The sequence below is a fragment of the Rhinoderma darwinii genome, chromosome 7, assembly GCF_050947455.1.
Source record: "Rhinoderma darwinii isolate aRhiDar2 chromosome 7, aRhiDar2.hap1, whole genome shotgun sequence".
In the NCBI taxonomy this organism is placed as follows: domain Eukaryota; kingdom Metazoa; phylum Chordata; class Amphibia; order Anura; family Rhinodermatidae; genus Rhinoderma; species Rhinoderma darwinii.
In genome coordinates, this window is record NC_134693.1 from 123652788 (window position 1) to 123672043 (window position 19256).

At 41.0% G+C, this 19256-nt stretch overlaps 1 protein-coding gene across 6 annotated transcripts in view; it reads right to left on the reverse strand.

Moving 5' to 3' along the window:
• Nucleotides 1-19256, reverse strand: part of CFAP20DC (CFAP20 domain containing) — a 320373-nt gene that overhangs the window by 193190 nt on the left and 107927 nt on the right. For all 6 annotated transcript variants that reach the window (XR_012850041.1, XR_012850042.1, XM_075833954.1 and 3 more), the window contains exon 8: nt 11452-11616. Coding sequence is in view for 4 of the 6 variants with exons in the window: in XM_075833954.1 (XP_075690069.1) it covers nt 11452-11616 (165 nt within the window). In the remaining 2 variants the exon portion in view is untranslated. The remainder of the gene's footprint in view (nt 1-11451; nt 11617-19256) is intronic.

Here is a 19256-nt window from a genome sequence, read left to right on the forward strand (position 1 = left end):
TTTACACTATGTGTGAACTGACCCTAAGCGTCCAGACTATGGCACACTGATATTGGGGTTCCTGAACTATAGGCCTCTATAAGAAATAGTCAAGCAGTACTTGCGCACAGGAGGTGATATTTTCCCATTGAAATTAATGGGCAGATGTTTGGAGGCATTCTGCTTCCATTTTTTCAGGCGTTTTTCGATGTGTAAACCCCTCGAAATACTCCAGAAAACACTCCGTGTGAAAATACCCTTAGGGTATGTGCACACACACTAATTACGTCCGTAATATACGGACGTATTTCGGCCGCAAGTTCCGGACCGAACTCAGTGCAGGGAGCCGGGCTCCTAGCGTCATAGTTATGTACGATGCTAGGAGTCCCTGCCTCGCTGCAGGACAACTGTCCCGTACTGTAATCATGTTTTCAGTACGTGACAGTTGTCCTGCAGCGAGGCAGGAACTCCTAGCATCGTACATAACTATGATGTTAGGAGCCCGGCTCCCTGCACTGTGTTCGGTCCGGGACTTGCGGCCGAAATACGTCCGTCACTTACGGACGTAATTAGTGTGTGTGCACATACCCTTACTTTTCCAGAGCTACTGCTTTGCCTACACTTCTTAATGGGCACAACACTGGGGAATAGCTGCAGGCCAAGGTGGCCTTGCTATATAGTTGTGTGTACCCCTATTATAGGGACAGCATTGTGAACAGTTTTTGAAACCATTTAGGGGCATCATTTACTTACTGAATAGTTTTGGGTACTGAAGCCAATGACACAAATTGTCTTGAGGGTTGGTTTCGGAGATCTAGGATAATAAGAAGGGGGTAGAATCGATTTGAAACCCGTGCAACATTTACTTATGTATATTTTGTTATTTATTTTAACATTATTCATTTTTTCATTTATAAAGTCTCATAAATGCTAGAATTGTACAATATATTCTAAAACTTTTTTTAAGCTTTTGACAAACAGTGTACGGTAATAGTACGTCTTGTAGACTAATGCTCTGATGAATTGTGCCGTAATATTAATGAACATTAATCATATCTCACTTACTTGACATCTTAATTATTTTAATATGTTTTTAATTCCCCCAACTGGATAGAAAAGAACACATTTGATCAAGGAAAATATCATTTTATGGACAAATATTTAACTTCTCTAATCCTAATGTAGTTCTTATCATCTAGAATATGTATATGAAAGATTTTTCATTGCCAAATATTATAAATCTGAATGTACCGGGAAAATACTTATTAACAGTTAACAGGATGTATCCTAAAATTAGGACTCTCACATATTCCAAGATCAGTTACACATAGAATATTTGGAGGGATATTTAAAGTCATATGCTGTTGCCTCTTTGCTTAGGCCCTGTTCACACGGCAGCATTTTTGCAGCGGAACCCGCCACGGATTCTACCACAAAATTCTGCCTCCCATTCGTTTCAATGGGAGTTGGTGGCTTCTTTTTTCTGCTTGCTGATTTTTTCAGCTAGCAGAAAGAAGAAGTGTCCTGCCCGATCTTCGGGAGGATTCCGCCCGAACCTCCCATTGGCAGGAATTGTTCAGCGGCGGATTTATTCCTGCCTTTTAGACTCATAGCTGCTGTTGCTGCTTCTAATAGAACTTAAAGAGTAATGGCAGCCAAAAATGAAAAATCAGAAATCAGAAAGTGTTTCTATGTGTTCTCTACCTGCAGCTTTGCACCCACTGCAGTTACTGTCTATGTACTTATTAGGGTATGTGCACACGGTAGCAGGCATTTAAGGCTGAAATGACAGACTGTTTTCAGGAGAAAACAGCTGCCTCGTTTCAGACGTAATTCCTCCTCCTCGCATTTTGCGAGGCTTCTCTGACAGCCGTAAATTTTGAGCTGTGCTTCATTGAGTTCAATGAAGTACGGCTCAAATTACGTCTGAAAGAAGTGTCCTGCACTTCTTTTGACGAGGCTGTATTTTTACGCGTCGTCGTTTGACAGCTGTCAAACGACGACACGTAAATGACAGGTCGTCTGCACAATACGTCGGCAAACCCATTCAAATGAATGGGCAGATGTTTGCCGACGTATTGTAGCCCTATTTTCAGACGTAAAACGAGGCATAATACGCCTCGTTTATGTCTGAATATAGGTTGTGTGAACCCAGCCTTACTGCTATGTGCTGTTACATAATTATTAATGGAATAAAATAGAAATTTTATCAATATTCTGTAATAATCTGAGTTTTTTTTTTGGAGTATAGCATTGATATTCTATCCTTAGCATAGATCATAAATGTGTGATTGGTGCAGGAACATTCCCTGGTGCCCTCAGAAACAGCAGGAAGAAGCTATGCGGCTGTTATTCTTCCTACAAATTTATGAACAAATTTACAACTGGATGTTACCATTCCCCTTGTCAAATGGGCGTGTCCCTACAGTCTCACTCTATCAGCACTGATTGGACATTGTCAGTCTGTGTAGAGACACGCCCCCAACTGGTGACACCCAGTAATCAATTTATTCATTCATTTATAGAAGGAATAAGAGAGGAACGGCACAACACAGAGTTCTAATAAAAGAGGTTCAAGAACTGGGGAATCATATGTAGGCACAGTTAGCTCCACCCACAGCCCAACCTGCAAGAAGCTTGTGAGGAAGGAGATGTGAGTGCTCAGTCTGCCTGTTGTTTGTGCCTCTATTTGTCTGTGTGTCTCTGTGTTTGTGTGTGTATAAGGTCCAGTATTTGTGTATGTGTGTCTTTGTGTGTCTAAGTGCCTATATGTATCTGTAGGGTGGCGTAGCCATAGAGTTCGCAATTGTAGCAGTTGCGACCGGGCCCCCATTACCACACAGCGCTGACCGTACTTCCAAGTGTATTTGTGTCTTCAGGACGCAAATACAGTTCAATGCAATGCTAGACCCTTGCTCCAGCATTCACTGTGCCGCGAGCGGCTTGGCGCAGGTAGGCGCGATATAATAACGTCGTCGCGCCTGTCTGCGCCAAGTCACTCACAGCACAGACCGGAGGAGAAAGTTTCTTCACCCGTCGTGGGAACGGGGATAGGTAAGTAATTATGTTAATATTTTTCTGTTATGTACGTACATATGGGGGCATTATACTAGGTATGGGAGGGGGGCTCATATGGTAGCTGCTGAGGGGGCATTATACTATATGGGGGCATTATACTTTATAGGACAGCTGAGGGGGTATTATACTGTATGGGGGGCATTATACTGCATGAGACAGCTATGGGGGCATTATACTGTATGGGGCAGCTATATGGGGCATTATCCTGTATTGGGGGCTGTATGGGACAGCTAAGGGGGGCATTATACTGTATGGGGGGCTTTATACTGTATGGGACAGCTATGGGGCACATTATACTGTATGGGGGGCATTATACTGTATGGGGGCATATACTGTATGTGGCAGCTATGGGGGCATTATACTGTGTGGGCATTATACTGTATGGGACAGCTGTGTTGGGAATTATACCGTGTGGGGCATTATACTGGATGGGATAGCTATGGGGGCATTATACTGTATGGGGGAGTGATACTGTATGTGGCAGCTATGGGGGGCATTATACTGTATGGGACATTATAGTGTATGGGGTAGCTATGGGAGCATTATACTGTATGGGGCAGCTATAGGGGGCATTATACTGTATGGGGGCATTATACTATATCTGTGGTGTTACACAGGACTGCAGGTAACATCTACTACATTATCTGTACTCAGAGAGTTATCACTGTGTTATCTGTGGTGTTACATAGGACTGCAGGTAACATCTACAGTATCTGTACTCAGAGAGTTATCACTGTGTTGTCGGAGGTGTTACATAGGACTGCAGGTAACATCTACATTATCTGTACTCATAGAGTTATCACTGTGTTATCTGTGGTGTTACATGGGACTGCAGGTAACATCTACTACATTATCTGTACTCCAAGTTATCACTGTGTTATCTGTGGTGTTACATAGGACTGCATGTAACATCTATTACATTATCTGTACTCAGAGAGTTATCACTGTGTCTTATCTGTGGTGTTACATAGGACTGCAGGTGACATCTACTACATTATCTGTACTTAGAGTTATCACTGTGTGTAGGGCTGGGCGATTTTGCAAAAAAATGTAATCTAGAATTTTGTCGAACCTATGGACGATTTTTGATTTCATGATTTTCTTATTTTTAGGAGTAATTAAGGAATTACTGTGCATGCAATTCCCTTATCTCCCAAAAATACTAAAACACAATTATTTTACATAAGAGAATTGCAGGCAGAGTTATCCAATAATATATATTGATTATCAGGATTCCAAAAACAAGGCGTTAAGAAGGCAAATCCCTAAAGTAAGACACACCTGTAATGAACAACATCGTTCTCCAAGAGCAACATTATAAATACTTATCATTCCTTTTGCTAGCAAACCAGTGTAACAGGTTTTTTATACTAGTACAATTTTTTACTAAGAGAGATATGTGAGGAGAGGTGACACTGCCTCTTTAAGGCATATACAGTATAAGAAAAGAGTATGTGTGGTGACAGGCTTGCAGATTGGATGGGTAGATAGATGGATGGATGGATGGATGGACGGACGGACGGACGAAGGGACAGACAGAAAGATAGATAGATAGATAGATAGATAGATAGATAGATAGATAGATAGATAGATAGATAGATAGATAGATAGATAGATAGATAGATAGATAGATAGATAGATAGATAGAAAGATAGATAGATAGATAGATAGATAGATAGATAGATAGATAGATAGATAGATAGATAGATAGATAGATAGATAGGAAAGCTCGTCAGAGTGTGTTCAGGAAATAATTTTGCTTAACTGGTTGCCGACACAGGACGAGTATGCTCGTCCTGAGCGGCGAGCACTTCGCACATTAGGACAAGAATACTCGTCCTGTGTGACAGCCGTCTGTGTGCGATCGAGAGCGGGGCAACGGCTGTAATACACAGCCACGTACCCGCTCTGACAGCGGAGAGAAACATCTTCTCTCCGCCGTTAACCCTTTGAATGCCGCGATGAAAGCTGATCGCGGCGTTCAAAGAGGGGGGTCTGCACATTGATCGCGTCACAGAAAATAACTGTGACGCGATCAAAGCCTACAACTCGTATGGGCAGACAGCCCAGGGTCCATTGAAGGACCCCAGGGCTGTCTGAACATATTTCCTGTTGTTAGGGCATACTGAGGTATGCCCTAACAACTGCCTGTGTACAATCAGTACACAGGCTAATGTACTGGCATAAAAATCTATGCCAATACATTGCAGTTACAAAATAAAAATAAAAATGATAAATCCCTTTATGGGATTTAAAAAAAAAGTTAAATCAATGCAAATTTTTTTTATGATAAATAAATAAATAAAAAGTAAAAAAATACACAGAAACACAAATTTTTTATAATAAGTAAACTTTTTAAAATATAAGTCTCAAAACATGATATAATATAGACATATGTGGTATCGCCACGACCGTAACAACCTGTACAACAAATGTATAACATTATTTATTATGATCGGTGTATGGTGTAAAAAAAATAAATATTAAAACTGCAGCGGAACTGCTTTTTTTCTGCATTTTCGCCAAAATAAAAATGTATAGAAATTAAACGATAATGTATTTGTACCAAAAAATGGTACCTACATAAAGTAATACTCGTCCCGCAAAAAACAAAGTCTCATACAACCACGTCGTACAAAAAATAAAAGAGTTATGAGCGTCGGGATGCAAAGAGGGAAATGTAAAAAATTGCTCTGTCCTCAAGGCCAAAATTGGCCGTGTCTTTAAGGGGTTAAGTATTATATTCATTAAATCTGCAGAAAAAGGAATAAAGTCTATATATTTTTAAGTTAGAGTAGAGAAGGGCCCTGCCAAAAGAGTCTACTTTGTCGTGGTGGCAGGCTTCAAAATCTTTCGGTCAAATAAAAAGTTATTAGTTATGTATCAGACAAAGAGCGTAATATGGTGCTGGACGGAGTACCGTTAACAGGCGGTGCCACGGTAGGGGGCCCAGACAATTTAGCTGTATGCGGCCCTGAAATTCGTGATGGCGGCCCTGTGTGTAGGCACCCGCTGTAAGGCATTGCGTATGCAGGCCTGCCAGGCAATGTGTATATATAGGGACTCACTGTCTGGCACTATACGATATATTTTGAACACTCTATGGGATGCTGTGCATGTAGGTACTCTACCAGGTACTGTGCATGTAGGCACTCTCTCTCAGGCACTCTGTTTGTAGGCACTCCCTGGCAGGTCCTGTGTATGTAGGCACTCTCTGGCAAGCACTGTGTATGTAGGCACTTTCTGGCAGGCACTGTGTATGTAGGTATTCTCTGATAGACACTATGTATGTAGGCACTCTCTGGCAAGTCCTGTGTATGTAGGCACTATCTGGCAGGCACTGTGTATTTAGGTACTTTCTGTCAGATCCTGCGTAGGTAGGCATTCTCTGGCAGGCACTGTGTATGTAGGCACTTTCTGTCAGGTCCTGTGCATGTAGGCACTCTCTGGCAGGCACTGTGTATGTAGGTACTCTCTGTCAGGCACTGTGTATGTAGGCACTCTCTGTCAGGCACTGTGTATGTAGGTGCTTTCTGTCAGGTCCTGCGTAGGTAGGCATTCTCTGGCAGGCACTGTGTATGTAGGCACTTTCTGTCAGGTCCTGTGCATGTAGGCACTCTCTGGCAGGCACTGTGTATGTAGGTACTCTCTGTCAGGCACTGTGTATGTAGGCACTATCTGGCAGGCACTGTGTATGTAGGTACTTTCTGTCAGGTCCTGCGTAGGTAGGCATTCTCTGGCAGGCACTGTGTATGTAGGCACTTTCTGTCAGGTCCTGTGCATGTAGGCACTCTCTGGCAGGCACTGTGTATGTAGATACTCTCTGTCAGGCACTGTATATGTAGGCACTCTCTGTCAGGCACTGTGTATGTAGGTGCTTTCTGTCAGGTTCTGTGCATGTAGGCACTCTCTGGTAGACACTGTGTATGTAGGCACTCTATGACAGGCACTGTATATGTAGGCACTCTCTGTCAGGCACTGTGTATGTGGGCACTCTCTAGCAAGCACTGTGTATGTAGGCACTCTCTGACAGGCACTGTGTATGTAGGCATTCTCTGTCAGGCATTGTGTATGTAGGCACTCTCTGGCAGGCACTGTGTATGTAGGCACTCTCTGTCAGGCACTGTGTATGTAGGCACTCTCTGTCAGGCACTGTGTATGTAGGCACTTTTCTGTCAGGTCCTGTGCATGTAGGCACTCTCTGGCAGGCACTGTGTATGTAGGTACTCTCTGTCAGGCACGGTGTATGTAGGCACTCTCTGTCAGGCACTGTGTATGTAGGCACTCCCTGTAAGGCATTATATACGGGGCACTCTCTGGCTGGTGCTGTGTGAGGGGTACTATCTGGTTGATACTGTAAGGAGGAAAATACAGCTATGAATATGTCATAGGTAGACATACCACTGATTTATCTTACTGGAGAAGCGGGCAATTTTCTTTGTGCATTTTATGGCTTTGTCCTTTCTGCCTCTGACTACTGGTTCCCAATGTATAATTTTGTTTTTCTTTCTTTTCTTTTTTTTTATAGTAGTTGTGAACTAGCCTCAGTGCTGGTTGATAGGAGTTATGGGGGAAATATATTAGTGTATTTTTGGTGGAAAATGTGGCATTTGGAACAAACACCATATTTATAAAGCCATTGCGCCACCTACTTGACACGAGTACCAGAAACAAAAAAAATTCTGAACATAATTTTTTTCTTGTGATCCAAAATGGGGCATTTTCATGACTACACAAAATGTCAAGTTTGTTGATGTCTTTGCTTCCTAGTAAATTGACTTCTGCAATGAATCTGCAGCCTCATGGAAACGGAAACTCTTTTTCCTACAGTATGAAGGTGACAGGCACCATTTAATGCATAACATTTAGAGGAAAAAAAATGTCTTTCTACTTCTGGATTAATTTCTTTCGAAACTAAGGAAACTTGAAATGTTTGACGTGAATTCTAAAACTTCTTTAATTAAAATGATGATCATGAATCTCTAACATTACTGGGAAGGAAATAAATACATTTTCAGGCTTGTGATTTTCAAGTAAATGACTGGTTTTGATGCAAACTCAGTGGAGCAATACATGCTGTCATTAGTGACTTGAACTCTTCTGTTAAATAACAAGCCCTGACTCTGTTCAATTAGAGTAAGGAATATGAAATGCTGCAAATCTTACCTGATCAAGAAGCATCCGCAACAACATGGGGATTGGAAATCAGCGCAATGTTATCATTATTATTCACATTACAGAAATTATTTACTACAAATAGAAAGTCTCTCCTTTAGAGCTCAAGTGTGGGCAAAGCTTTGGGAACCAGAACGAGAACTTTTTTATAGTGTTTTTTTTTAGGCTCCTTAGATTCCTGTTTCATCACATGCGTAAAAAATGCCACAAAAAATGTACCCAGGGCTGCACTTAGGGTGCATTAGTTGCCCCTTCTGTAGGGGTGACCACACATGGCCTAGCACCTGGGTCTTGTGACCTCCATAATTATGAATTGTATAGCCAGTTTTATTATATAGCTGTTGTTATTAGATTACTTTATGTATGAATATGTTACTTGGTCACTGTATGTTGGTATTATTTGTGCACTCTATGGTGGCATTGTGTGGCACTGCTACTTAGGCACTGTACAGTGTATTGTTGCACTGTATGCTGGTGTACACTATATAAGTATATTATTTAGTAAACCACATGGAAATAATTTTTGAGCAACATATGGCCCTATTATTTGGGCACCATATTGTATCTAACTTATAATTAGGCATTGTATGGTATGGTTTTTTTATACACTGTATGAATGGACACCAACAGAAGGTACTGCACAGGGCACCATCCACAGTAAGCTTGGCCCTGAATATTCCACTGAAGTCTTTGGGGAAAATAAATCCTAAAAATGCTTTACCTTTGGAAAAAACAACCACTTGTCAAAAATGGTCAATCTTGCAAGCAAAGAAGATCAAAAGTTCAGAACATCTGCTTTGTGTCACCATTATAGATATAGAATTCATATTGTAAAGCTACGTTAAATCTTGTGTCTACAGCACAAGTTATTTAAAGTATAGATTCCCCTTGTGAACATACTGGAAATTATCGCATTTCATCTATAGATGTCCTTGGGAGCATGGTCAGTCCAGGGTATAGTGTCTTTAATAGAAGGGAGAAATGGGGCTTGCAGGGAGATGGTCATTAAAAGCACCGGATATAGATCCACTTTGGCGCCAGTAGTTAAGAGACATTATAACCCCTTCCCAACATTTGACGTAACTGTACCTCATGGCTTGGAAGGGGGAGTATGAAGCGGGCTCACGGGCAATTTAAGAGTGTGAGAGGAAAGCTGTGTGACAATCCTACTGGGCCTTATAATAGTGGCCATATTAATTGCCATCCAGCTTTTCCAGTAACAGATAAATCTAGGAAATAGCCGGATAGAATTTATACCAACTTGATAGAAGTGGAAACCTGAATGTTATTGTGGGTGGTCCTTTTCATAAAGCTCATTAAGAAACATGAGACCACAGAGACTTTCATGAGGGCTAATAAAATAAAAAATTCCTTCAAGTCCTGCGACAGATTACAAGCGTAGCAATCTAGGCTGGCAGATAAGTCAGTGCGGTGAGGAAGGAAGAAGTCAGCAAGGTAATCATCGTGGCAGCTATATATTCTACGAGTAATAAATAAAGATAAGCGATTGCTTCATGCTCGTCATGTGTTCTACAATGGAAAAGTATAGATGACAGGTGCGCGGAGAGAGTTCTCTCTGAGTGATTCTTAGCAGCTTGTATTTATAACATGTCATGTGATAGTTCTGTAGACCGAGCACATATATTCAATCACGGTGACAACAGCCGGCACAGCAAGTCTGTCCTGACAGCCAATATACTTCATCTCTGGTACCCACACCTTGTCTGTAAAATCTCTCCTTTATCACAACGCAGGCTGCCAGCTAAAGCCGTTATTCTGATATATGGCAGTTGCCAACTCAATATCTTGCCGTTAGAAAACAAGTCACAAACCCTGGGAGTTAAAAGTAGATTTCAGTTTATGCTGAGTTTTCCATCAACATATGTGCAATCCGTGGCCAAAGAGAATCAGCCAGATAACGCTGCTGGCCCTTAAGTGGCTATTCACACTGCAGTGTACGTTGGAGGATTTCCGATGTATATACCTCCGAGGTGAGCCTCCGGGGTATGCCACTGTATAGGCATACAGTGGCATAGGTTGCCTCTAGATTCCATTGCAAATTTCAAAACATTTCCATTTTTTTTTTTTTTACTGAATGCCTCTGTATGAATTAGCGCAGGTGACGACACTATTCCATACAGTTGGAAAAAAGGTATACCGACATATCCATCGGGTGAATGGGGCCTTATGGATATGGTCGGCCGCAGGGCAAAGGCAGTGTGAATAGACCTTTACAGTGTTTCTGGTATTTCTCCCTGTGCATAAATGAATGATAATTGGTGAATAAACTTTGGCCGGGACCCTCACAGTATTGCTTATTAAACTGCCAAGAGGCCACTGGCACTGGTTGTTAAATCTGACACAGCACCCAGACGCATAACTTGAAGCTCCTGTGTAAAATCTGTACGAAGGCCCCCCACCTACCGTGTGATATTTATAATACTGCTGTCTTATTATATACAAATGGGCCTTTTGGCTCCCTGAGGCTCCCTCCAGGGCTTGGGCCCGACTGCTACTTCTTCACCCCATATAGCGATGACCCTGACGGTACCTGTATGCTGAATTGCTCAGTGTTACAGCTCTTATATAGAGGTTCCATCTTCGGCCTCTTGACACAGAGTTCCTATGGTTTCATATTATGGACATGTAGGCACTCTGTGTACATCCGTTTAGTGTCTCTATACAGCCTCATATTCCAACCTAGAAAGAATTATCTCCATAATACAACACGCATACCTCCCAAAATTATAATCCCCATTCGCGGAACATTTTAAAGACCCATTTCTGATCTGCTTGTTAACGCCCACAAAACCTTTTGCAATGCCCACTTTGGGATCACATTTACAAAAGTTCAGCCCCGTTGAGGTCCATTTCACGGGACAATCCCACAAAAAACTGGACGGTTGGGAGGTATAGTATGCAAAATAAATCTGTAATATGGCTGTGTGCATGGGGGCTTACAAAAATATCCAAAATGTGACAAAGAGTTCTTAGTGCTACAGAAAACACTAGGATCTATTTCGATGGTGAAGGTCCTTGCAAACAGCCCCCATCAATGATCATTCATTCATTCACATGCAGGGTAACATTTTTTTTACAAAGTTTGTAGAATTCACCTTTAAAAACATATGAAACCACGTTGATGAATATAAGTGAATATAAATGCTCATTCAAACAGTCTAATTGTCATAAATGTCATAGTAGATACATATCACATACCTGATTCTGTTGATAACACAAGCCTCCCATCTTTTCGGGCTTCAGTGTTACGAAATTTTGTAAAGTTTAGAACCTGGGTGACCTGCTCTACATCAGTGGTAATTTGGCAGCTTCGAGGAATTGTATCAGTGGGCTCGCAGTCTGATAATGTGGATTCATATATATCTGTAAAACAAGTGACCATAGATTAATTTGTACATTTTGCTTCTCATAAATTGATGCATCTTATTTTTTTACTGTTATTAAATATTTTTGCCAGTTTTTGTCAGTTTGAGGAGCATGTTATGTATTGTACCTTTAACCAAGAAGTATCTATTGGAGTATACATCCCATAGGCTGAGGAAGTAAGCAACAGACAACGGGTCTTATAACTACACCTTTTTTCACCCAGAATCATTAAAAGACCGGGGAAGTTTAGGAAACTTATAACCAAAGAGATTTTTAGAGTAGGGCAAAAATTTCTCACCTTATCACAATCAATAGACCATCCTAAAGACCATGCCATGTTGAGAAACCTCTCGAGCCCATGCAGGTAGGCCCAGGGCTTGTTCAACCCTTCTTCTTTACCTATTGCTTGTAGGAAAGAAATTCCTTTCTCCATTGTTTGCTAACCTGCAGTGACTGTGGAGAGGGACTTACATCACCCATGGTGATGGTCAACTTGAGATGGGGCTTCCCTCTACACAGGGGCTTCCCTCTACAATATTGCACAAAATGACTCAGTGGAGCTCCCTTGTATAGAAGACAGCTATTTTCAGGATTTTTATTACATGATCCCTTAGTGAATAGGCCGGTTGTTTTCTCATACCGACTACCTACAAAACAACTAAACTATATGACAGAAATAGCAGAAAACAATAAAAGGTTATTATACATTCTTGAAATAACTGTTTTGCGAAAAATAAGAAATAAAAGGGAACTTGTTAACAGGAAATAGTTCCTCATTTTTAGAATATTTTTAATTGCCGTTTAATGACTGAATTAGTGGGTATAATTGAACCCACTTTAATTTCCCCCCATGTGCCAATGAAGATAGTAAAAGGTAAAATCTGTCCCCTACTCCTTAGACCTGTGTTTCCTATGCAATGTCCCCTGGAATCCGGGGTTCTTGAAACCTGGTCGGGGCTCCCCAAAAGACTGCAGCAGGACCTGTCCCTTTTACAGTAAGGATTGACTAATTTCATCCTGTTTAAAGGCTAACTAAACTTTTAAAAAACTTTCAACATTTCATAGTGACATGTCAGAAGCATGGATCGGTGGGGGGTTTGAGCACTGAGAATGCCCACCGATCGCTAAAATAAAGCGGCAGAAGCGACTTAGTTTCTGATTGGCTTTCCTTGGAAAGCCGAGTGAGCGCTGTATGGACGCATAGACTTTCTATTGAGCCTGTACAACAACTGCTCGGCGTTCCGAGGAAAGCCGATCAGAAACAAAGTGGCACAGCGCTCACCCGAGTGCTTCTGCCACTTCGTTATATCGATCAGAGGGGTCTCAGTGCTCAGACCCCCACTGATCAAAATTTCTGACATGTCACTATGACATGTCAAAAGTTTTTTAAAAGTTTAGTTACGCTTTAAAGACGCTTAGTACCAAGATCTCTTTGAATGAAAGTAAGGGTTCCCCAGAAGTGACATACATTTTCAGGGTTACCCCCATACAAATAACCGTTTTCCGCAGTAGCCACTTTATATTTTTTTATTGTATTTTTTTCCTCCCAGCATTCCAAAGGCCATAACTTTTTTTTCTGTCTATTTAGCAATATGAGGGCTTGTTTTTTTTTGCGGGACAAGTTGTAGTTTTTAATGGTACCATTTAAAGGTACTGAGAAAACTTTAAGTAGGAATGGAACAAAAAAACAGCAATTCCTCCATAGTTTTTTTTTGTTTGGATTTTACAACATTGACATGTTAACTTTATTCTCCGAGTCAGTGTGATTACAGTGATTGTTATAGTTTTTTATGTTTACTACTTTTACAAAATAAAAACAATTTGTTAAAAAAAAACAGACCCGTAAGGCCTCATGCACACGACCGTGTTTTTGCGTCCGCAATTCCCCCGAAAATCCACGGGAGAATTGCGGCCCCATTCTTTTCTATGGGGCCGTGCACACGACCGTAGTTTTTGCGGTCCGTGCACGGCCCGGGAGCCCGGACCGCAGAAAGTACGGCCATGTCTTATTACGGTCCGGAGTTGCGGTCCGGGCTCATTGAAAACAATGGCCGCGGCCATGTGCATGTGCGGGCGGCTTGCGGCTGACAGTCCGCTGACAGTCCGCAGCCGGCCGACCCGAAAATCACGGCCGTGCACACGGCTACGGTCGGGCTACGGTCGTGTGCATGAGGCCTAACTTTTTTATTTTTGCCTCGATGGAGCTGTGTGAGTGCTTGTTTTTTGCGAGGCGAGCTGTCGCGGTTGAGCTGATGGAATTATAGAAGGGGGTCCCCTCCGACTTATGGCTTAGATACCGTGGATGCTATAGAACCGAACTTCTAAGTGGTTAACACCTTAAGGACGCAGCCCAGTTTTGGCCTTAAGGCTCATAGCTAATTTCTTAAATCTGACATGTCTCACTATAGTGGTAATAACTCTGGAATGCTTATACCTATCCAAGCGATTCTGAGACTGTTTTCTCGTGGGACATTGGGCTTTATGTTATTGGTGTAATTTGTCAATATATTCAGTGTGTATTTGTGAAAAATAGCAAAATTTTGAGAAAATTTGAAAAAAATATCATTTTTCGGAATTTAAATGTATCTGCTTGTAAGACAGATAGTTATACCGCACAAAATACTTACTAGTTCACATTTCCCATATGTCTACTATATGTTGGCATCATTTTTTGACAATTCTTTTCTTTTTCTACAACGTTACAAGGCTAAGAACATAGGCAGCAATTTCTTATATTTTGAAGAAAATTTCAAAAGCCTCTTTTTTTTAGATACCAGTTCAGTTCTGAAGTAGCTTTGAGCGCCTTCTATATTTGAAACCCCCATAAAACACCCCATTTTAAAACCTAGACCCCTCAAAGTATTCAAAACAGCATTTAGAAAGTTTCTTAGCCCTTCAGGCGTTTCACATGAATTTAAAGCAAAGCAGAGGTGAAATGTACAAATTTCTTTTTTTTTGTCAGAAAATCCTTTCATTCCATTTTTTTTCTGTAAAACAGAAGGTTTTACCAGAGAAACATAACTCAATATTTATTGCCCAGATTCTGCAGTTTTTAGAAATATCCAACATGTGGCCCTAGTGTGGTAATGGACTGAAGCACCGGCCTCCTTTTTATTAGGCACCATGTCCGGTTTGAAGAGGTCTTGTGGTGCCAAAACAGGGAAACCCCCCAAAAGTTACACTATTCGGCAAACTAAACCCCTCAAGGAACTTATCAAAGGGTATAGTGAGCATTTAGACACCACAGGTTTTTTGCTGCATTTTGTGGAATTAGGCTGTGCAATTGAAAATCACATTTTTACAATAAAAGGTAAATTTTTTTATTTTTTACAAGGAATAAGGGAGAAAAAGCACCGCAACATATGTAAAGCAATTTCTGCCGATTACGGCAATACCCCATAAGTGGTCATAAACTGCTGGTTGGACAAACGGCAGAGCTCAGAAAGGCAAGAGCGCTATTTGGCATATAGATTTTGCTGGATTGGTTTCTGGGCGCCATGTCGCATTTGCAGAGCTTCTGAAGTACCAGCACAGGGGAAACCCGTTAAAAGTGACCACATTTTGGAAACTAGACCCCTTGAGGAATTCATTGTAGTTTTCATGGGGTGCATGCAACTTTTTGATCAGTTTTTATGCTATTTTTTAAGAGGCGTGGTGACTAAAAAACAGCAATTCTACTATTATTTTTTATTCCTTGTTTTTACAGCGTCCACCGTGCGCTATAAATGACATATTCATATTATTCTGCATGGCGATACGGTTACGGTGATATCATATGTTTATAGTCTTATGGCGTTTGCACACTAAAATACTTTTTATAAAAAATCATTTACTTTTTGTGTTGCCTTATTCTAAAAACCATAACTTTTTTATTTTTCCATCAAGAAAGCCGTGTGAGGATTGTTTTTTGCATAACAAACTGTACTTTCGATCAGGACCATTTTTAGTTACATGTGGCTTTTTGATCTCTTTTTATAAAATTTTTTGGAGGTGAAAAAATTGTGATTCTGGTATGGTTTATTATAAATTTATTTTATGGCGTCCAATGCGCGGGATAAAAACGCAATACTTTTGTAGTTCAGGCCGTTACGAACGCGGCGATACCAAATATTTATAGTTTCTTAATTTTATTTTTTTAATAATAAAGGACTGATAAGGGAAAAAGGAGGATTTTTACTTTTATTACTTTAAAACTTTTATTTTTGCACAACTTTTTTTTAAACTTTTTTTATTTTGTTCCACTAGGGGACTTGAGGCCCTGATCGCAATTCTAATACACTACACTACTTCGTCAGGACCCACTAGGCTTTCCGTAGAGGGCATAGTCGGAGTCCATTGCTGGGCCTCTGGTTGCCATAGCAACCATCTGCGCCCGCTATCATGTAGCGGGACGTCGATGGTGGTTTAACCCCTAAGAAGCCGCGATCGATATTCAACGCGGCTTCTAAGGCGTTGATCAGCAGGGACACCGTGATCGGTCCCGACTGAAGAAGTTGCGGCAACTGCTGTACGAGACAGCAGTTGTCACAGCTCCTCTATGTGTCGGGAGGACGGCCGAAATGGCCGTTCCTCCCGTGACGTACTAAAAGGTCATGGAGTGCGAACAATGCACTCATCATGACCTAATAGTACGTCAAGGAGCGGGAAGGGGTTAACCAGTCGGTATCTAAGTTATCTCCAATCTCGGCTGTTAGAGTGAGCGGAGCCCAGCTGCATATGGAGCGGACTCAGCTCCTCAGCCCACTCCATATTTCCAACTTCCAACTATGACGTACATGTTAGGAAGGGGTTAAGGTTGAGAATCACTGACTTAGACACAGGATGTGTCCTGTTTCACATGGCTGAGTGGCTAAGAGGGCTCACAAGGGCGCCGAGCATTTGTAAAAAAACGTTGTCAAACTTTTTATGTGGACTATGAAAATCTGTTTAGTAAGCCCCAGGAACGGACTAAGGTTGGGTGCTGCCCTGTGCGGTACTTTCTATTGACGCCTCCTACTTAGTACCATGTAATGTCCAAACAATGCCGTCATAGAGTGTAAAAACAAACCTACAGTACAGTGCCTGCTTCCCACCATCATACAGTGCCCAAATAACACTGCCATAAGGTGCCCACATAACACTGCCAGACAGTTATCTCAATAACACTACCCAATCAATAAACTAGGGAATATAGGTATATACTTAGGAAAGTTCGGCTACCTGTGGGATCGGGGGTGCAAACTTTGGGAGCTCAAGCCACTAAGGCCAGTGATGCCCCCTTCAGTACTGAAATTGAATGCGCCTGGTGCACAGATCACATATCCCTAAATCTGGCTACGGTGAGCACAATTGTGCTCAATAGTTTGAAATTACGGTATTCTTGAAAGGTACACGAGTTCTTCTCGATTTCATGTATATTACAATAACATATCATTCATGAGAAAAAAAATAACACCCGCACAACAACCTTCTTCAACAATTATGCAAATCACCTACATTCAGATTGTGACAATGAGAAAAACAACATTAGCTGATTCAATAAAACCCTTTAAAAGATGTCATTACTGGCTATTACAAATCACTTTGTTTGGCCGGAACATAAATAGTCAGAGTACAGCGCATTTCCGCATTTCCTAAGTCTTCAATTTCTTTAAAATGACCATGAGCAGTTTGTAATCATAAAATGAACAGTATCTCATAGATTTCTGCATTAATTGACAGGCATGTGCAAGGCAAAGGTGATAAATAGGATGCCATTTTTTTCTATTTTGTCTCTGGCATTTATAAACTGAAATCTTTTTATTTTTTTTTATCTGTCGCTAATCCCCCTCGCTAGATACGAATGCCATTTTATATTCTCGGCAAAACTTTTTTTTTCTCCCCCCCCCCCTTTTTGTGTTATGTCAACTTTTTACTTTTTTTTTATTTCAGTTCCGACTTTCCTCAAACTGTATAATTTATTTAGTCTTCCGCTAAGCAGGATTGTGCTAAGCACCCGACACATTAACTCGAAATGGAATGTATAAAGTAATTAAGATATTTGCATAACCTCTTTCTAGACGTCATAAATCAAACATTACCATTGTTGTAGAAACAAAAAGTACACAATAAAAACAATCCAAGCTTTCATTTGATTTCCTTCAGCTCAAAGCTTTTATGGAAAGTAAAGAGGTGTGATAAGCTTATAATTGTAATGAGTAAGGAAATATACTATTCTCACTTTCCGGTTTAATAACGAATACCTTCAAAAAATATTAGAAATGACCGATAAATAAAAGCGCATTTACAGATATTTATTCAAACAGATACAGTATGCCTTCAGGTTCACTATTAAAAAACAACACTGTGGGCAGATGTATTAAGATTGGCGTTTCATATGCCAGACTTAAAGGGGTTTTACAAGTCATTTAAAAAATGGGCCACGGAAGGAGGGATGCAAAAAAAAAAAAAAAAAAAAAGAACAATTACTCAACTCATAGATCTTCTTCGTTCTAGTGCCGCCGATCCGTACCTTCCCGCTGCTTTGTTTTGACATAGCTGCAGTGATGATGTGCCCGTATACCCACGTGATCGCTGCAGCCAAGCACTGGCCTCATCGCTCCTGTGCCGTATACCCACTGAAACCAGTGATTGGCTGCAGTTATGACGTGGGTATACGGGCACATCATCGCTGCAACTATGTCAAAACAGTGGTGGGAAGTAACGGAGCGGTGGCACTGGAACAACGGTGATCCGTGAGATGAGCAATGGGTCTTTTTTTTTTTGCATCCCTTCGACATTGGCCAATTTTTTAAATAAACTCGGAAAAGCCCTTTAATATAAAAATAGCTGGAGAAAGTGCTGTGTACCTGTCCGTGTGCCTGAAGAGGAAATCTACCGAAGCTATAAGCTAGCGTATATTTACGCTATAATCAATGCCAATTCATGCATCTCTATAATATAAATAATAGCAAATTTGTCAGCCAGCGGACCACGCTCCTTTGTGCCAAGCCCCATCCACTTTTTGGAAAAGTGGCATGGGCAGCATAAATGCATCAAAGCTGCATTTTTTTGCGACCTGTGATGCATTTGTGAATTTTTTTAAGCCAAAAAACTGGCAGAGAAAGTTAATAAATTCACCTCTATATCTATGTGCTTAATAATTTTTCAATATATCTTCATAGTGTTTAAAGAGGCTCTGTCACCAGTTCCATGCTTTCCTATCTCCTACCTGATCTAATAGGCGCTGTGTTGTAGATAACTACTGTGTTGTTTTTTTTTTAAGAAACGTTTATTAGTGACAAACTTATAATCATTTTAACATTTATGCTCATTTTTTGTAAAAGCCTAAATGGGCGTTTTTTTTTACTTTACCAAGTGGGCGTTGTAAAGAAAAGTGTATGACGCTGACCAATCAGCTTCATACACTTCTCTCCATTCATGTCCAGCTTTAGTCACAGCACAGCGTGATCTCGCGAGATCATGCTGTGCCATCACTTACTCCTGCAGTTCCTTCACCGGAGCGACGGGACAATGACCAGACAATGCCTTCAGCCAGCCATCTACAACACAGTGCCTATTAGATTATATAGGTGATAGGGAAGTATGAAACTGGTTAGAGCCTCAATAAAGCTCCATTTTTCTGATACAGAGTTCCTTGCACAGACATACTGGCTCCC